Genomic DNA, 21,387 nt, shown 5'->3' on the forward strand with positions numbered 1-21,387 from the left:
GGCCCTGGAGCGTCCACCCCAGTCGGGTCTTGACCGCGACTGGGCATCCTTTGGGTCCGATGTGGGCCGCCTCAATTGGGACAATGAGGTCCGTGTGGTCGGAGCCTATGAGCAGGGTCGGTGTGGCGCCGTCGATAAGCGGTATAGGTAGTCTGCGTAGGTGCGCGTACTTCGCCATCAGCTGTGGGATGGGGTAGTCGTAGCTTGACAGACCTATGTCATGGCCTGTAAATGCTTTAGTGATGCTGTACCGCTTCTCGGGCTGCCCGACCGCTGCTATTGTGAATGAGACGTTCTTGCCCTTTATGGTTTTCAGGTCTCGCTGAATAGTACGGATTGTCATTGTTTCTTTGGTACCCCGCAGGCCCAACTGGGCTGCGGCGGAAGCGAGGAGGAGAGTCTTTTCAGACCCATCATCTAGGACGGCGCAAGTGTCCATGACCTTGTCCTCGTAGCTCAGGAGCACTCTGACCACTTTGATGAGCACTCGGGGGCTCCCGCTATGCTTGGGGTCTATGTGGAGCACTCCTGTTGGTCGGTTGCCTTGTTTGGCTAATCTTCGCTGGTGGGCCCCGCACATTGATGCGCGGTGAGCGGCGCCCGCCTGGTCCGCCTCACGCCACTGATCAATTTGGTCGGGGTTCAGTGTCTTGTATTCGTCGCACTGTGCCAGCCAGTGTCCGCCGTCGCAGTAAGTACAGGCGATCTCCCATTCCTCTCTGGCGGGGGAGTTGTAACTCGGCGGTGGTGGCGCCGACTCGTGGTAGTACGGGTGGTGCTGTGGGTCCCCGTGTCTGCTGCAACAGTCAGGACACCAGGGGGTGGTTTCAGGACTGGTCTGTGGTGACACCGCCTCGGCCTGGTACATCACCGTGACGGGCCTACTTTGTGGTCCTGGCGGACGCTTGTTGGTCTCATGCAGGACGTCTAGATGGGCGCCGTCACACTTGCCGCATCTTTTCTTCAGGCGGCAATCGGCTGCCATGTGGCCGCGCACGCAGCGGCGTTTGTCCTTAAGCCACTGACCTATTTCGGCTGTGGTTAAGTCTTTGAAGGCGTCGCACTGTGACAGCTGGTGTTCACTGTCACAGTACTGACAGACAGCCTTCCACTTCTCCTTGTGGGGGTTGTGGCTCGTGTGCCGTGACACAACCTCGGCCTGGTGCATCACGGTCACGGACCGGCGGTTGTCGTTGAACCTTCTCGGTCCATCTTTGGGGTCAGAGCCACCCCACACGAACGTGTCTAATCGTAGACTGCTGACCTCCCTGGCGAGGAAATCAGCTAGGTCTAGGAGGGATGGTTCTGGGCCGTTGGGGTCACGGTGGTCTTTCTGCCGCCGAAAACACTCTTGACGGGCTGGAGGGAGCTTCTCCAGTATTCGCTCCACATTAGAATTAGCATACAGTTCATATCTCCCCTTCTCCTTTTGGGACCCCAGCATCCCCACGAGGGATTGTACCTTGATAGAGAGGTCATCCAGTGCTCTATTGTCTTTGGCTGGGGGGAGGCGGTCGATATCTCGTATTTCTTGGATCACGTAATCCCATATGAGTCCATAGCGCGCGTCGAGGGCCACCAGAGCAGCTGAGTATGGGGTTCTTGAGTTCGAATATGCCAGCGCTATGTTATGCGCTCTGGGCACCTTGAGATGCTTGAGGAGGATGGCATATTTATAAGACTCGTCGTGGACATCGGACATTATAGTCTCTAAACACATGCGTAATTCTGTGTACTGTGCTCTGTCCTCGCGCGTAAAGTCTGGGAACGACGGTGTTCCAAGGTAAGACACCATGGATGGCTGGGACACCGATGAGCGTAGGGGGAGAGGCCTCCTGGGCGAGTCTCCCCGTACGGGTGGTCGTGGGTTAGTGCTGGGTGGGTACCAGAGGCCGGGCCCCCAGGTGCTGCTCCTCGTTGCTGACTGTGTATTAAACTCAACCCTGGATTGGGTCGGGGGTTTGTAGCGCAGTGACTCGGGGCTGAGGTCGGGGCTGTACTGGGCCTCCTGGTCCAAAGTAGGTTCGTGCTGGTGGGCTTGATATCCCTCCTCTTCCTCCGCTAGGTCCTGGAGTCTTCTAGTTAGTTTCTCGGCGACGTAGGCGGGATCTTCCCGTTGGCTGGGTCCCGTATAGACCGGTCGGGGAGGGGGCTCGGCGACGTAGGCAGGTTCTTCCTGCTGGCTGGGTCCCGTGTAGACTGGTCGGGGAGGGGGCTCGGCGACGTAGGCAGGTTCTTCCTGCTGGCTGGGTCCCGTGTAGACTGGTTGCGGAGGGGGCTCGGCGACGTAGGCAGGTTCTTCCTGCTGGCTGGGTCCCGTGTAGATTTGTCGGGGAGGGGAAGGTGCCCTCGACCCGTGTCGTGATGATCTCCGGGAGCTCCGGGTGGAGGAGTGAGGGGTCACCCTCTGGAGTAGTTGCTCCACCATCTGCGCCTGCAGCCGGTCTCTTTCCATCTCGCGCTGTGCATTGGCGGTGTCGCGCTGTGCATCGCGTTGCGCGTGGGCGGCGTCGCGCTGAATGTTTTCTTCAGCCTGGAGGCGCCTCTCTTCCAGTCTGATGGTCATCGCTGTGTCGGCCTGGAGGCGACTCTTCTAGTCGACTGCGTTCTCTTTCACTCTGTTGTTGCGCCTGGAGGCGCTCTCGTTCCGCTGCAGAATGTTCGCGCTCACTAAGGGCTTGTGCTTGGAGTTGCGCGTGGAGGCGCTCTCGTTCCGCTGCAGAGTGTTCGCGCTCCACTGCAGACTGTTCGCGCGCACTCTGTTGTTGCGCTTGGAGGCGGTCGCGCTCCACTGCAGACTGTTCGCGCGCACTCTGTTGTTGCGCTTGGAGGCGGTCGCGCTCACCCTGGATACGGTCTCTTTCGGTTGAAGCTGTCAGCGTGGCGATTAAGGCTTGCGCCAGTCTCTGGTCAGCCTCGCTGGGGGATGACACTGATGGAGGTGATCGGGCGCTGACAGGGCTTGGTGGATACCTGTTCTCTTGGCGCGCTCCGAGGTCTATCTCTTGAGTGCGGTACTCTTCTCCTGGTTGCGCGCCGAGGTCTGTCTCGGGTGCGCGCTCTTGGGTTGGTTGTGCGCCGGGGTCTATCCCGGGGGCGCTTTCTTTATCCTGGGGCGCTCCGGGGTCTGTCCCGGTGGCGCTGTCTTGAGGTATAGTCACGTCATGTCCTGCTTGGTCCCCCCCGTGAGCTAAGTCAGTTTCGTTTGAACCCACTGGGGTCTCTACTGGCAGGGCCGCCAAGTCGATAGGATTGGGCATGCTTAAACTATCCGTTTTATCCGTATTTAACGTCCGTTTAGATAAGCTAGGGGGTAAAACGAAAGCGAAGTCCTCTAGATATGGAGGTGGCTGACGTTTGCGCTGCGGGCGTTCTAGCTTGGGGGAGCCGTTTTGAGAGTGTTCACCGCTGGCCAGGTTAATATTAATATTATATTAAATATCACTGATACCCTCCGGCTCGAAGGACCAATTGTAACTGAGGGGTTACAAAACCCTGACTGTATTAAAGATTGTGATAGATTAAACCACTGCTAGGTATGTACTTTAATTACTGGCCAGACAGTACATCGAATATAGATGGTGAACACTCACAAGAACACGGCATTGACAAAGAAATAGTATTTGAGGGTATTTTATTATTATGCAACATTAGGTTACAGAATGAGAATTAGGGTTGCGCTTGTATGGCGAAGAATATGCGTAAAGTCAGTCAGTAGCATGAGTCACTAGGAATAGCAGGAATCCTACGATGGGTCTAAGCTGACACCACCTGTCGTATAATAGCAACTATAGAAGGCAACGCTGGTACCGCCTGGAGACACTGGGTTCCCTCCGGGGTTGGAAGGCTTAGAGGGTAGAGGAATGTTCGGATACTCAGTCTGATTCAATGAAGAATAAAGAGACTCCACGTACAGGAGTCGGTCCTTGTAAATCCAACGATCAGCAGCAAAGCAATAATTGTAATCCAAATGCTCGATAGCACTGATGACAGCCAGCCAGCCTCTGTCCACGAGGCCAGCCCGAGTGGTAATCCTCACGAGGTTGAATCCCAAACGATAGTGGAAATCAACGAGGCTCTTCTCCGGGTAACACGTTCCAAAACAATATAATCCAACCAGTAATGGTTCTGCAATCGCCGACGCTGGTTCTCCTGTGCACATGTCCAATGCTACACACGAACGAACTGTGGTTGCACGATATACAATAAATGAACGACTATTTACTTCACATTAGATTAGGTCGAACTTGACGTTACTGCATTAAACTCTGACACTTTACTATTCTATTCGCACATGTTATCAACGCTCTGTTAGACGCACTGCTGCTCACTTCACTGTTACCGAACTTGTCACACTTTAGACGAACTGCTGCTGTGCGCACCTGTGCCAGCATATATACTTAAGTGGCTTTCTAGTTCCAAACCTAACCACTTGCCCGGAATCAATACACTGCCAAGGGCATGTCCTGACTTGCCCCAAACTCGCCCCTTGCACCTGTCTGAGTGCGAGACTGCCTGGCGCCGCCGTCAGGGGGCATTATCCATAAGGAAAGTGAATATTACTATGATTTACACGCAGGCTTAAAGGGATATAACGTGTATATATAAATAATATACAATGTATATAAAACAATAAAGGTAGATTCTCAGTTTTAATCTGGCCCTTCACAACATATATATATAGATCCCCGCGGCCGACGTTTAGCTTTTAGCTCCGCAGGATGACTAAACGAGGCATAATGATTTTACTGCAACGAATGTTATAATAAAACAAAGCCTTTTTTTTTTTATATACACTTTTTCTCCCATTTTCTATATTTTCTCCCATCCCAATTTCGTATCATCCAATTCAACCCTCCCCTGTCACGAACGCTGTTTCTTGCCTCCCACAAGCCGGCTGCAATGTGGACTAAGTCATACATAGCACAAGTCCCCTCCGGTACTTGAGGTAACAGCAGTCGCATCTTTTCACCTGCGCAGCTCGATCTCTCAGTGGTGAGGAGTAACGCGTGGGAGGCTCACGCTGCCCCCGACACTTCCTGATTCCACTGCGCAGGCGCACCAACCGACCTGTAGGAGTCGCTGTCCACAACGCCCGATCCCCACCCATCAGTTTCCCACCCCCTAATACGGCCAATGTGTATTAGTACAGACGACCAGCTAAACTGAAAGCAAATGTGGAGCGCTGGGCTCGAACAGGCGAGCCCAGCGTCTCCAGATTTCGTGGCGAGCGCCTTGCCCACTACGCCACGTAGCCGCCCACAAAACAAAGCCTTTCTATACATGTGTCTGATTGAAAACTTTATTAACAGATTGCAGAATGGGTACAACTCAGTACGGGCTCTGAGCAACGGAAGGAACTGAGCTATGAATTGAGTAATGCTTGCTACTTGCTATGTTCGGGTAAATAATATGCTGATGTTATTGAACGTGTAACACTAACTATATAACGTTAATGCCACAAAACGAATGCATTTGTTAATCATAAGTAGTAACTTTGATGCAGTAGCTTGTGTGTGTGTGGGCGGCGTTGTGCAGGTCGCGACGCGACTGAACTTTTTTTTCTCCTTTTGACGAGACACAAATTGATGGATATTTATCGGCTACTGCCATGGGCACATTTGAGCTTATCGGCCGATAGGCCGATTGCAGTCAACAAGGCACTTATCGGCCGATACCGATACCCGACCGATCGGTGCACCCCTAACACATATACTATCGATAATCTAGCGTTTATTTGAAAATGATTCATAAATAGGCCGACAAATGACAACGTGTCTAGTGTGTTCGAGAATATTCCAATAAATGCTGTTTATGAGGGAATCTTTCTATTTTCCGGAAATTTTTGAGAAAACGATAGCTTTTCGAAATGCTATAAAAAGGATATGAACCGATTAAAAAACAATCCGTTTCGACAATGTTGACTGCAAACAAGTCATTGATAAGCGACGGGCAGATTAGACACATAGCCATAATTTAAAACATAGATTATGCGTTTTTAACGCCAACATTGAAGTGGATGGCGGCATTCAAGGGGGTAAAAAGGAAAACACGGCCGGCATTGAAAGTGTTAAGGTTGATAACTGATGCCGACTCTTCCTCCCGATCCTCTTTGGCTAGGCAGAGAGAGCAGTGATGGTTGTTGTGGTTTTATTAATGATACATTTTGGAGAAGGATTCTTTCTTCAACCACTTCAGAGCAGGTGAATCCTCCCTCTCCCTCTCTCCCTCCACCCCTCCCCTCCCCACTGGCCCTATATTCCTTTTTATAGGGAGGTGTAGTGGTAACGTCATTGCTGTTTCCGGCCGGTCCACCATCTTGAAAATGCAATGTATTTTCCCATTGCCCATTTCTAAACCGTCTCGTTTAAAACAAATAAAGCATGGACATTTGCATGGTGTACCTTTCTGTGCATATTCATCCACAATCTATAGCTCAACATGAAAATATTCTTTCCAATGTTCATGAGGCAGAATTGTTACAATAGCCGATAATCCATTTTCCCAATGATAAATCCCTATACGGGTGGACCTCGCGGGCGGTCCAAAGTGACGTCAGACTACACCTCCCTATTGACCTTGTAATAGTGTCATGTGTTCAAGGTGAAATAGAAGGGAAGGACACACGAAAACAGAGGGAGGGGGAAATGGGAGATTATTAGGGGTTTGTGTGCGTGGTTGCGGGGAGCAGACTGGAAGGTTAAGTGTGTATGTGGATGTGTGTCAGTGCCTGTGCGCACACGCATGTGTGAATGGCACGCACACGCATTTACACACACAACAGACTGGGGGAGGGGTCCTGTCATACTGTTACACACACACACCAGACTGGGGGAGGGGTCCTTTCATACTGTCATACACACACACACAGCAGACTGGGGGGGCGGTCCTGTCATACTGTTCTCTACTTTAAAGGGAGGTGTAGTCTGACGTCACACTCACTTTAGTTTCCCGCGTGGTCCACCCGTATAGGGATTTATCATTGGGAAAATGTATTATCGGCTATTGTAATAATTCTGCCTCGTGAACATTGGCAAGCTTTCCATTTTTGCACAAAATGAGTTCCCTTCTATCACTAACATGATTGTTTAAGCATTTTTGGTTGAAATAAAATTATACGTGATTAATTGCGAATTGTTTCATGTTGAGCTATAGATTGTAGATGAATACAAAGGTACACCATGCCAATGTTCATTATTTGTTTTAAGCGAGGTGGACCGGCCAGAAACAACAATGACGTGACCACTACACCTCCCTAGAGGATCAGTATCAGTCGACTTAATGAGGATCAAGTTCTCAGTTACTCACTTGACATTGAGCTGTGTGTGTACTTGGTGTTACTGCTGTGTTCTATATACTGTCCTTTTGAGCTAGTGATGTACCTGTGTGTGAGTATTTATGTGTTGTCTATATATTGTTTGTCCAATTATATTCTCTGTGTATGTAGTCATAGTGTATCTGTTTATTTTTGGAGGTATAGGTCCTGTATACTGCCCAATCCTCCATGTTGTCCGATGTGTTTGTGTGTATGTGTGCACGCATTTAATGTGTACATTATATAGTATACAAATGCTACTATCCACTACCATGGTAGATTCATTGTAATGTGTATACATTTAATGTGTACAGTATATAGTATATACATTATACTGTCTAGTACCTTGGTAGATCTATTGTAATGTATATATAGTATACTGTATATAATGTGTATATAGTATATACATTATGCTGTCCAGTACCTTGTTAGATCTATCGTAATGTGTATATAGTATATGCTGTATATAATGTGTATATAGTATATACATAATATTGTCCAGTACCTTGGTAGATCTATTGTAATGTGTATATTCAGTATGTTCAGTTGCTATCGCTATTAGCTCTATCTTTTTTTTTATCCACTTTTTCTCCCATTTTTCTATATTTTCTCCCATCCCAATTTTTGTATCATCCAATTCAACCCTCCCCTGTCTCGAACGCTGTTTCTTGCCTCCCACAAGCCGGCTGCAATGTGGACTAAGTCATACATAGCAAGAGTCCCCTCCGATACTCGAGGTAACAGCAGTCGCATCTTTTCACCCGCGCGGCGCAATCTTTCAGCGCCAGGGGTCTGCGCTTTGGAGGGGCGCCGCCCCCCATCGCTTCCTGATTCTACTGCGCAGGCGCACCAACCGACCTGTAGGAGTCGCTGTCCACAACACCCGATCCCCACCCATCAGTTTCCCACCCCCTAATACTGCCAATGTGTATTAGTACGGACGACCAGCTAAACTGAAAGCAATGTGGAGCGCTGGGCTTGAACAGGCGAACCCAGCGTCTCCAGCATTCGTGGTGAGCGCCTTGCCCACTGCACCACATAGCCGCCTGCTATTAGCTCCTGCTATCCTAAATTTTTCAAAATGTTCAGTTGCTATTGCATGCACTCATCTGTGTTTCACTACACACGAGTGCATGCTTACCAACTGTCCGTCTGCAACACTACTATCACCGACATCTAAGAAGGGAGATCTCCCCTTGAATGGCCCTTCTAAGGTTTCTCTCCTCCACACTGCCTGTGGTTCATTTTTCCCTATTGCTAGGTTTTATTGAGTTTTTCCTTACCTTCGCGTGGGGTATGTCTGGGAGTGTTTGCATTCATTCATTTATTTTGCATTTATTTTAAATTTGTTGGACCTTATGGTGTTCTTGTTTTGTTCTTGACTTATTGTTGTGTTTCTTCTTGACTTGTTTAAAGAAGACGTGTCCGGCCCATGGGGACATTAACGTGTGTTGTCGGGCCTTACAAATAGATTTGATTTAATTTGATTTATATAGTATATACTGTATACTGTATATAATGTGTTACAAAGGGTCAGATTAAACCGAATATATATATTTATTGCTTGAGATCCCATGTATAATATTTGTATATCGTCTGATATCCCTTGTATATTCTTTGTACATATACACGGAATATCCCTTTACCTAGGTACAGGCCAGACCATAATATTCGTTCTCCTATTGGACAGCGACCCCCTAGGCGCCAACGGCCATACCCCCAATGTCTAGTTCAAAGCCACCGCTAAGACATGTCTCAACATGCCCAGGTTTGCGCAGTAATACGAGACAGAACTGAGGCTGGCACTAGATTATTCACCTTAGGTATAAATACGTCGCAGGTGGATACAGCAGTAGTCTCGTCTTATCCAAAAACGTTCGTTCAACGTATCGTTCGTTCCTTACTAGTAAAGCCTTCACCACGAGTCAACGACCAAGTGAAGTGAGCAACCTTGCGTCTAAATAGAGCACTTAGAACCGCGTGCGAATAGGATAGTAAAAGTGTCAGAGCTTAGTGAAATAACTTCAAGTTCGACCTAGTTAAATGTAAAGTACCGTGCACAGGAGAATCTACACCGGCAAATGCAGAGCCTTTTCCGGCTGGATTATTATTGCTTTGGTACCGTGGCTGCTGGAGCAGAGAACCGTCTACCCCGCTGCTGTGTGGGATCAACCCGTGAGGAGCATCACTCGAGCCCGTCTCTAGGAAGAGGCTGGCTGGCTTTCACCTATGCTGTCGCGCATACTTGGATTATAGCTGCTGCTTTTGTCTGCCGATCGAGGGGAGTATATGTACCGCCTCCCGTAGCTGGAGCTTATTGATTCCTCGTTGATCCAGACTTTTGCATCCGAACATTCCTCCCCCCTGCTGGCTTACAACCGGAGGGAACCCCTTAGTATCTCCAGCTGACCTACGAGTGTGCCTTATATAATTCTTATGCTACAGGTGGTATTAATTATCCCCATCGTAATATGCTCATGGACTTACGCTCTTGACCTATTCATGCACATTCTTCGCCTTACAAGCGCGACTCTAATTCTCAATACTGTAATATAATATTGCTGCTCTTCTAATAAATATTCCAAACAGGACTTTCTTTGTTAAGCCGTGTTATTGTGTGGGTGTTCATCACATATACCTGTGTACTGTATGGCCAGTAGTAAAGTACATAACGCAGTAGTGGTTTAATGATACCATACTTATTCAATACAGTCAGGGAATTGTACCCCTCAGTTACATAATGTGTATATAGTATATACACTATGCTGTCCAATACCTTGGTAGATCCATTGGCATAGATGGGGATCATGTTCTCAGCTCCCTGTTTGACTTTGAGCTCGATGTTGAGCTGTCTCTCCAGGGCAGCGATGCGCTGCTGGTGGACTGATATGTGGCTCTCTGCCCCTGGGGAGTGAGGGCACTCATCTATGGAAAGAGAGAGGACATTATGGTCGTATTCGCGTCTCTTTTACAGTGTTATCTTTTAGGACATTTCTGCTTATTTCTATACACAGTGGAGAGTGACGGGAAAGACTAGAGTGAGAGAATAGAAATTCATTATTTCCTTGTCCGACTACCCCACATTGACCATCGCCTGACTACCCCACACCAGAGTTAAAAATACTTTTACAAACTGGGCAGTGCATTAGGTAGGCAGTGTTCCTGGCTCCAAAAAGCAAATGAATTAATCAAAGTTAATTCATCACCAGGGGCAATCATTGTGAACAGCGTGTTTAGGCTTGTTAATCCGAAGACTTCAAACCCTGGCCAAATGGCAAGAAGTACACACATAGTGAATGTAATTTCCCACGGCGCCTAAATAACATTTCAGACTACTAAATAACATTTCAGACTACTAAATAACATTTCAGACTACTAAATAACATTTTCTCCTCAACATGTCCCCATTGTACATCAAAATAAATAAAGTGTGAAACAAGGTTAAACTAACCCAAAGTTAAAGATAAACCCCAGGATGATTGTACAGTAAAGGACAACTAAATAAAATATGGACTTCTATTCCCATTTTCCAAAATATATACAAAAAAAAAGCCCCTTCTCATAGAAACAATGTTCTACACATGGGAAGACGAACCCTGCGACGTCGCGTCATCGTTACCTCTGCTCTCGTCTCCTCCCTTCACCACGATGTGTGCGTCCAGCTCCTGCAGCTGAGCGTGCAGGTTGTCCAGCCGCCGGTTGGAGCTTCTCAGCTGGCAGTCCACCTGAAGACAGAAAGGACTCCCGTTTATTTACCATTGTATAGATTAAAAGGAGAGCTGAGAACCGTCAGTTCCCCTGACGAGGTTTCCCCTCCCTGTTAAATTCTCGATTGTTTTCGTTTTTTTTTCTAACCACATTTGTTCAACCTTTATTTGATCCAGGGGAGATTTGTCTTCTCCAGCAACCACCTCCTACATCCACACTGACCGGTCGTCTGCTGTCGGCCACGGAGCCGCTCCACTGGAGGAGTTGGAGGTGAAGTGCCTTGCTCAAGGGCAGGACAGTACTAATTCACTTCCCTCAGCCAGATTTCCCTGCCGTTTCATGGATTCAAAACGGCGAGCTTCCATGCACTTCAGGCTCCTGCTGGTTCTACCTAAAATCACATGAAAGTGATGATATGTATTGTATATATAATATATGTTGTATTGTGTATGTAATATATTGTGTGTCTTTTCAGGCTTTTGAATTTTCAGTTAAGGGTATTTTCCTTTGTTTACCCCCATAAGATTAGTGTTCTTTTTTGTGTTATTTTTTTTATCCACTTTTTCTCCCCATTTTCTATTTTTCTCCCATCCCAATTTCGTATTATCCAATTCTTCCCTCCCCTGTCTTGAACGTTGCTAGACTATGCCTCCCACAGGTCGGTTGTAGTGAGGATAGAAGCCTTGCATCACGTGTCCCCTCCGGGACACGAGGAGGCAGCCTGTCGCATCTTTTCACCGCAGCAGCTCGAACTCTCAGTGGCGAGGAGTAACTCGTGGGAGGCTCACGCTGCCCCCGCTACTTCCTGCTTCCACCGCACCGGCGTCACCAAACAGACCTGTAGGAGTCGCTGTCCACAACGTCAAATCCCCACCCACCGGCTTTCCCACCCTCTTAACACTTGCCAATTGTGTTAGTATGAACGACCGGCCAGCCGGTAGCAACGCCGAGAGCTGGGCTCGAACCCAGCGTCTCCTGCGTTAGAGGCGAGCGCCTTGCCCACTGCGCCAATCAGACACTAAAGTGGCCCGATTATTGTGTGTTCTGAGGGAGACGTCAAACCCTCATTCCCATGCTGATCTTGCCCCTCTGGCAGCCTGACCACCTAAGCCTGAAAACAGATTCATGGGAAACTACTGGCATTTTATGCAAGGGCGAGTTCACAAAAGTCAAACTCTCTGGGAAATATGCCTTACTATTGAAGTTACCTGTAAGGACATTTAACCTCATAGCGTGCACTGGCACGTATACGTCACGGCACTTTGCGAGCGTCTAGCGGCTGAATTTTTTCATGGAACATATCGTTTTGGTGGACTCTGTGCGGTGCAGTTCGGGGGGTGAAGTTGCAACATTGTTGCATTCTTCATTTGGTTCGTCTGCATTCACATTGCAATTTGTCAAGCGCACTAAACTTTCTGAACAATGTCACGCGGTCGAAAAGGGCACTCGTCTATTGGACACAATAGAGTGTAAATGTGTGTGTGTGCCTGTGACTGCGAGCCCTAACGTGTGTGCGCGCACACGGATTTGACAGAATGTCCCGCATCCCGCATATTGAGAGGATGTCCCTCTTTGCGAAGCAAAAAAAAAAACATTGGTCTAAAAGCCCCTCCCTACAGGCAACCCGCCTCTTGTCCACACATTGCTCTGCTCGTGACGCTACCTCATATCGCAGATCTGATTGGTTAGGTAGTAATTTAGCGCTCTGCTTGTGAGAGGTGACTCACTTCCTATATTTGGAAGCTGACTATCTGAGAAAACGAACTCTGGTCCGATAGTCCGGACCAAACAGCTCTGGTGTGAAAGCACCCTAAGTTGCCGTTCAAACGCCACCTCACTCGACCAAATCCGTGCCTCGGTTCTCGAGTTATATGACGTTTTCCAGCTTATACCTCTGTGCTGGAATATTGGAATCTTGCAACCACTACAGAAAGATTTTAATACACAAGTTCCTAGTTCAACTCAAGTTCAGACCTCTGTTACTCTATTTCATTAGCACGAAAAGTGATTTTCCTTTTTTGCATTAGTAACTTCAGAATGTTATCTTTCAAAAGAGACCAGGCTCATGCATGTGCTATAAGTATAAAGTATAAAGCTAAGCTTTGCAAAAAAAAGTATGCAGTCCTCAAGTTCAAGTAAAAAAAAATTGCCACTTTTCTGGTTTAAATTACTCACCCCATGACAACTTGAATTCATGAAGAAATATTTTTGTGCATTGCCTCCACGGTTAAAGTAATACAAAACGGTAGCAGTTCTTGATGAATTTAAGTTACTCGAGATTTACAACAAAACTATATCAAAACAACTTAAATTCATCAATAACTACTACAGTTTTTATTTTATTTTACATTCACCGTGGGGACATGAACAAAAAAAAAGGATGAGTAATTAATACAAATTATGATTTTTTGTTGAAGCGCTCCTCCCCTTAAGCCCGACGGGCCCGGTACAGGCCCGAGATTCATATCACGCCATAAATCGATCAATACAGAACGTATTAATCAATGTTGCATTTATTTTTCAAATGTAGCCAAGAGTAAGTGTTATTAGCGACATTTTTGCTTATAAATATCTCTGCGCATCCCGATGGAAACTGGATGAATTAGACGGAAATAAAGGAGGCTGCCATAAGTGTGTGTAGTCCTATGAACGAGGAGACCCAGGGCTTTCGATGGGCTTTCCAATTTCATAAAACTACACTTCCCAGCTCACGCCAAATGAGAAGTCAGAAATCATCAGTATTTTTGGGGATCATATCTCACGGGTCGAACAAACATGAACGTTATTGCAATAAAATAGAACGTAGTAAGTTTCTTTATCTTTCTGTGAACGTCTGGAAAAAACACGGCTCAATCAGATGAAAAATGGCGGAGCTATTTACATCACAAAAAAGTAACTACTTACAGTAGATTTCATTCATGGTTTTGCTGCCCTGTCAGGCCCAGGGGCACCTGCTGGTACTAAATCCAGATTGAACTCTGCCATTGGAAAGAGGCGATTTGGCCCAATCCATATATGTGTGACTTGGCCATAATAAGGTCATTTATAGGCCTGATATTCTATATTCTATATTGCATGTGTCGGGATGGCAAAATTCAGTAGGCTACTGTATCTACAAAAAACCCTGTAAATCATCTGCCCTTGATTCATTTGCTTAGATTTTTTGTACACTTGATCTCAAGGTGCTAAATGAGCTCAGTGGCCTAAATTGTTCACGTCTGGTCAATGTTAGCATGGTGTTATTCACCGTCAAAGATGAAAAAATTTAATGTATTCTCCTTTGGTTCATTACAATTTACTCAAGCCTAGTAACAGACACAATATTTCCGACACTGAATACATTCCCTGATATCCATAGATACCAAGAACATGAATATGGCTAGGGTTTAAGAGGTTCAATTGTGGTGTGGCAGGTCACCTGCAAGAACGGTGAATACTGTACATGTGAATACGCTGCTCTGTTTGCGGAAAAAGCCATATGCAAACATTGCCCTTTACAAATGATTGAGTGAACATGAACATTTCAACTTCACAGTCACGGCAAAGGTATTGCAAAGACAAAGCCAACAAAGTAATCTTCAAGACTCTACACTTAGTTGCGCCAGTTTGGCAATATGATTCGATGTCTGGCCCAGGGGAGTTTTATCCCGATCAGCTAAACCTCTTATCATCATGTTCAATATTTAGGCTTCACTTATTGTGTCTAAAAAAATCACAGCATAGGCAACCGTGAAAACGATTTTAAGTATGCCTCTTAATGTCACTATGAATGCTTCATATTTAAGGCACGTTGGGCCGGAATTTGAGGTGGTTTTGCAGTGGTTTTCTAGAGGTAATAAGTTGAAAACCGTCTACAGCAGAGGTTGGCGGTGGTGAAAGAGAGAAAGCCTTGCTGCGGTTTAGACTTCATAATGTATTTTGGATGGTTCTGGTGTGAGACCGCAAATACATGGGAGGAGGAGATGGAGATGTATGGAGACATGATCACAGTGCGGGTGATTCACCGTTGCAGCACCCGTCGTTGTGTCTGTAATTTAACGTCAGGGAGAGGCTGGCAGCAATTTAATTCCAGGCACTAAAAGCAAGAATGATAGACGCCGACATCATTAATGGTAGAATATGTCCGCTACGGGATGAGTTGTTGTATATTTAGGCTATATATCTATACAATACAGGTCTTCAGCGGTCCCGGGGCTATATATCTATACAATACAGGTCTTCAGCTGTCCCGGGGCTATATATCTATACAATACAGGTCTTCAGCTGTCCCGGGGATATATATCTATACAATACAGGTCTTCAGCTGTCCCGGGGCTATATATCTATACAATACAGGTCTTCAGCTGTCCCGGGGATATATATCTATACAATACAGGTCTTCAGCGGTCCCGGGGATATATATCTATACAATACAGGTCTTCAGCTGTCCCGGGGATATATATCTATACAATACAGGTCTTCAGCTGTCCCGGAGAATATCGTAAAACAAAACAAGGCTCCCAAAGCCATGGGTTTATCCTGTTTACTGTGTATGGACTAAAAAATTACTCTGACGAACAACAAAAAGAAGCTACACAAGCCCTGCGGTGACCAGACTCTTTGCTTCTGCCTTCTGGCTCATTTCAGCACGTGTGGTGTCACACATCCTCCAACCAGCTTTCCATTGTTCTCAAAGCATAATGCTGTTCACGGCAACAGTCGCTCTGCATTCCATTCCCAAACTTTTAGGTTGCACCTCGGGAAACCAAACTGTGATTTTATAGGCTTGTGGGTTTCCTACATGTGCTCCCTCCATGATGACTGTACCCTGGAACAAGATCACTAAAGTAAAGGGTTGGCAAAATACCCGCAGTCCACCCACAATGCATTCATCTGTGTGTAGAGGTGAGAGATGGTGACTATGGAGATAGGAGATAGGTAGAATTCAGAATCCGACCACCAGTATTTATTTGTTTTATGTATATATTTAGGGAAGAATGTCAGGTTTTAAACTGTGGATACCAAACAGAAGGTAAAGACTGGAAAGGTTGTTTTACACTGATTTTATGTCTTATTTCTTACTGGTGTAAATCACTTTGAACTGCAACCCCCTGTATGAAAGGTGCTATACAAATAAAGTTATTATTATTATTATTATTATTATTATTATTATTATTATTATTATTATTATTATTATTTATAAAGGGACATCACACAGGAGGTGTATAGTAGTGTCCAGATTGAAATGCACACCCTGATGTCAGTGCATCAGACTAGAGCACCTACTGTAGTGAATTTTCAATTACCCCACTCACCCCAGTCCTTAACCAGCTATACGTACGCTAATTTACGACAGGACAGCCATTTCAATAGCAAATGGCTGGTGGTCGTTGGTACAAACGACACCCAGTGGTAGAATGACCAAAATGGTGGAAGAAGGCACCGTTCATCTTTCTACACTAAAATATGCGTTGGGAAGAACTGGAGACTACTGTATAACAATCTCCTGGTATTCCGTTATGCACAAATTATGCGTACCAACCGATAGCCCTCTGGCTCTCTCGTCTCAAAACTGTTCATTCCGCGCATTCATAATGCGAGAACATGTTCACTTGTTGCATCGAATGGTATTTCCGCTCCAGGACCTTTCATGGTAGCTGTGCCATGCGTGCAACCGGTACGACCGCGTGGCAAGACGCACCAGTACGACCACGTGGCAAGACGCATCCTAGACCAGCGGCCGACTGTGCTTATTAACATATTCCACGTTAGTAAATCCCCCCTAAATGCTAAATTGGAAAGAATGCGGTGCCACCTAAAAAGTAAGGTTGGTGAATCTGTACCTACGTGTCCTTGTTAAGATACAAGACATGGTTAGTAAATCTGTACCTACGTGTCCTTGTTAAGAATATCAAACAATATCGGAAATAAGAAATTAAAAGAAATTACCTCTTACTGTCTTATTGCCACTATTCTTTTACTACTACTTATCTTATGTCTATACTACTATTCACTAACACTCAAGGTCGATACTATTTGACGAACAATGCCACTGACCCTTAGCTACGAGATGTACCCCTCCTGTCATTCTGTTTCATTACGTCAAGGTCAACTTTATTTATATAGCACATTTAAAACCATACGAAGTTGCACTAAAGTGCTTTACAAAGTGCTGTGCTTTGAACATCTCTAGGGTCTGGGCAGACCTCATTTGCAGTGGAAGACTGTTCCACAACTTAGGGGCAGCCACCGCAAAAGCTCGCCTTTTGTTTTCAACCTAGACCTTGGGACATCTAAAAGTAATTTATTGGATGACCTCAGTGGTCTAGCTGGGGTCCAAACGTGGAGAAGTTCAGCTAGGTACTGAGGGGCCAGACCATTCAATGCCTTGAACACAAACATCCCAATTTTGAAAACAATCTTGAAGCGAACAACAGTAAGTAAGTAAGTAAGTAAGTAAGTAAGTAAGTAAGTAAGTAAGTAAGTAAGTAAGTAAGTAAGTAAGTAAGTAAGTAAGTTAAGTAAGTAAGTAAGTAAGTAAGTAAGTAAGTAAGTAAGTAAGTAAGTAAGTAAGTAAGTAAGTAAGTAAGTAAGTAAGTAAGTAAAGTTTATTTATATAGCACCTTTCACAGACCAGGGTCACGAAGTGCTTCACTTCACATATAAAAACATCAGTAAAGTGCAAGGATAGCAGCATGTTAAAAGAAAAGTAATTAAAAAACGTGAAAGAACAAGAAAACAAAACGGATAAAAATACCTAAATGATTTACAGACATATTTAGCCAAAAGCCTGTTTGAACAGCACAGTCTTTAGCTGCTTTTTAAAGGTGTTTACCGACCCCACAGATCTTAGGTCCAAAAGCAGAGTATTCCATAGCCTGGGGGCCACAGTTTCGAAAGGCTCCGTCACCTTTTGTTTTTAATCTAGCCCGGGGGACAGCCAGCGAGCCCTGGTCAGACGCCCTGAGAGATCTACTCGTGGTGTAGGGACGCAGTAGGTCGCAGATGTACGCAGGTGCCTGACCATGGAGTGCTCTGTAGGTGATGACCAGAACCTTAAAATGACTGTGGCATGACTTTCTGGACCTAGTCAGCAGCCTTGCGGCTGAATTCTGGACCATTTGTAGCCGGCCCAGGGTGGACGCATCAAGGCAAGTGAACAGGGAGTTAGTTACGATAGAACAGGGAGCCAGTGCCAGGGGGAAGTCTGACCTGTTGAGCGTTCCTCTTGTCGGTCGTGGCCCGCCGCAGGTTCTCCGCCCCCTCCTTGATCTTCAGCTCCTTGCGGATCTCCCTGCGGATCCTCTCGCGCTGCTCGTCCAGGCGCTGCTGCACGCTGGAGTCCGAGAAGTCAGAACTCTGGTCCAGACCCAGCTGCTCCAGGACCGTCAGCCCGCCGGGGTCACTCTGGGTGGACAGAGGGGGGGAGGGAGAGAGAGGAGAGAGGGGGGGAGGGAGAGAGAGGAAGGAGGGGGGGGGGGGGGGGGTTGAAGAGAGGGAAGGACAAAAAACAACAACACAAAGTTAGCAAACATTATCTGACATGGGGGGAAATTATTTAACAAAAGCTGTTAATCGCTTTATAAAAAAAGAGTTCCGTCGCCGCCTGCCAGATGCACACGGCTAATTTCCCCACGACTCTGTAAACAACAGGATCCCTGAAGCTGGTAAGGAGGGGTGGCGAGAGTGAGCCGAGGGGGTTAGAAAGAAGAGGAAGGAGGGGTGGCGAGAGTGAGACGAGGGGGTTAGAAAGAAGAGGAAGGAGGGGTGGCGAGAGTGAGACAAGGGGGTTAGAAAGAAGAGGAAGGAGGGGTGGCGAGAGTGAGACGAGGGGGTTAGAAAGAAGAGGAAGGAGGGGTGGGTAGGATAGAGAGCAATGGGAGGAAAGAGAGAGGAAGAGAAGATGGGGATGGGGGGGAGGAAGAGCGTAACTTTAGGCAGAAAGGAAAAAGGGGCAGGAAATGGGAGGATGTGAAAGGAGAGGTTGGTGAGAGGAATGACAAACATGTAGACGACCAGTTGGCCTGACGTGTATTAAAAACCAAATCTGCCAAACATGTTCACATCATAGCTTGAAAATTGAAGGACGCCGTGAGAAACGGACTGTCCTTTTTGACTGGCTTTGTAGTGGCACAGTGGGCTAAGAGACGTGCCATTGTACGAGTCGCAACCTCATGGGTTCAAATATGGCTCATGATCTCCCTCTCCATCCATCTCTCCCTCCCTCCCTCTCTCCCCCCCCCCCCACTGCCTTGCCACTACAATGAAGGCAAGGCATTAAAATAATCTTAAACATTAACTGCACCATGTAAATGTGCCAGATTTAGCCATACAGGTCCCTGGGCAGGTCGGTGGTTTTAAAGAACATCCATGAGTCGTGACACAGACATATGATGAGTAGAAACTATGCAATGATTGACAAGAAGCAAGCAGCATAAAAGAACACAAACAAGTGAGTAAAAGCATTGAGCATTAACAAGATGCAAAGTACATACTGTACACGACACGTTAACCCTTTCACTACCACACTACCAAAGGGCTAACCCTTTCACTGCGACAATACAGAAGGTCAACCCTTTCACTACAACACTACCAAAGGGTTAACCCTTTCACTGCGACAATACAGAATGTTAACCCTTTCACTGCCACAACAAAGTGTTAACCCTTTCACAACCACTCTACAGAAGTCTAACTTTTCACTACCACACTACAGACGGTTAACTTTTCACTACCACACTGCAGACTGTTAACCATCTGTAGTGTGGTAGTGAAAAGGTTAACCTTCTGTAGTGTGGTAGTGAAAAGGTTAACCTTCTGTAGTGTGGTAGTGAAAGGGTTAAGCACAGACAAGCAAGCATCAACAAGCAGCCACGACAAGCACATGGGAGGGAGCGCATAGAGACGAGGAGCCCCGTGTGCCTATGGCTGCCTGCAAGTTGCAACGCCAGCCCGCCAATGCCAGCCCGGCTGCGCCCACCAGCGGTCCCTACATTAAAGCGTAGGGAGGATCACACAGCAGGAAACACACCAAGCACAGGCAGGGTGAGGCTCCATACACACAGGCAGGGCCAGGCTCCATACACACAGGCAGGGCCAGGCTCCATACACACAGGCAGGGCCAGGCTCCATACACACAGGCAGGGCCAGGCTCCATACACACAGGCAGGGTCAGGCTCCATACACACAGGCAGGGCCAGGCTCCATACACACAGGCAGGGCCAGGCTCCATACACACAGGCAGGGCCAGGCTCCATACACATAGGCAGGGTGAGGCTCCATACACACAGGCAGGGCCAGGCTCCATACACACAGGCAGGGCCAGGCTCCATACACACAGGCAGGGTTAGGCTCCATACACACAGGCAGGGCCAGGCTCCATACACATAGGCAGGGTGAGGCTCCATACACACAGGCAGGGCCAGGCTCCATACACACGGGCAGGGTGAGGCTCCATACACACAGGCAGGGTTAGGTCAGGCTCCATACACACAGGCAGGGCCAGGCTCCATACACACAGGCAGGGCCAGGCTCCATACACACAGGCAGGGCCAGGCTCCATACACACAGGCAGGGCCAGGCTCCATACACACAGGCAGGGTCAGGCTCCATACACACAGGCAGGGTGAGGTCAGGCTCCATACACACAGGCAGGGCCAGGCTCCATACACACAGGCAGGGCCAGGCTCCATACACACAGGCAGGGTCAGGTTCCATACACACAGGCAGGGTCAGGTTCCATACACACCAGTGGAGAGAACTCTCCTTCAGCCTAGAACTCATCTATACGAGTTATTCTCAAGTAGGAGAGAAGAACTAACCAGAGGGAGAGACAGAGACACTGTGTGAGAAAACAGCACAGGGGAAGCGCACAAAACCAGTCAACTCTCCCAGAATTACAGGAACAAACAAACGAACACCGGCGACAATAATAACACTACTTCACCTCGGCGCTGTCCTCATCCTCCTCGTCTCCGTGCCAACACATAGTTCCCTTTTAACATAAAATGACCAAAAGCGACTGGGGGGGGAAAACGGCAACCTCAGAAAAGCTTCTGAGCAAAAGGTAGTGAGCGAGAGCCACATTGAAAGCAAAATGAGTCTGGGGGGGGAAACGATAAAGACAGATAAAGAGAGTGTGTAATGGGAGGGAAGAGAGGGAACGCCTCCTAGAGAGGATATCCGTCCCGACACCAGCCACTTTCCTGTTTCCTATCTGGGCCTGCTGTCAGTTGTACTAGGAGAGAGACAGAGAGAGAGAGAGAGAGAGAGAGAGAGAGAGACAGAGACAGAGACAGAGACAGAGACAGAGACAGAGACAGAGACAGAGACAGAGACAGAGACAGAGAGAGAGAGAGAGAGAGAGAGAGAGAGAGAGAGAGAGAGAG

At 47.2% G+C, this 21,387-nt stretch overlaps 1 protein-coding gene across 1 annotated transcript in view; it reads right to left on the reverse strand.

The window, feature by feature from the left end:
* Window positions 1-21,083, reverse strand: part of pkn1a (protein kinase N1a) — an 87,042-nt gene extending 65,959 nt beyond the window's left edge. Inside the window, 4 exon segments of the mRNA XM_084317861.1 lie at window positions 10,092-10,240; window positions 10,935-11,040; window positions 18,215-18,409; window positions 20,946-21,083. Coding sequence (XP_084173987.1) covers window positions 10,092-10,240; window positions 10,935-11,040; window positions 18,215-18,409; window positions 20,946-20,987 — 492 coding nt within the window. The 5' untranslated portion in view covers window positions 20,988-21,083.
* Between the last annotated feature and the right edge of the window lie 304 nt (window positions 21,084-21,387).

The sequence above is a fragment of the Notolepis coatsorum genome (genome assembly GCF_963971535.1).
Source record: "Notolepis coatsorum genome assembly, chromosome: 7".
Taxonomy (NCBI): domain Eukaryota; kingdom Metazoa; phylum Chordata; class Actinopteri; order Aulopiformes; family Paralepididae; genus Notolepis; species Notolepis coatsorum.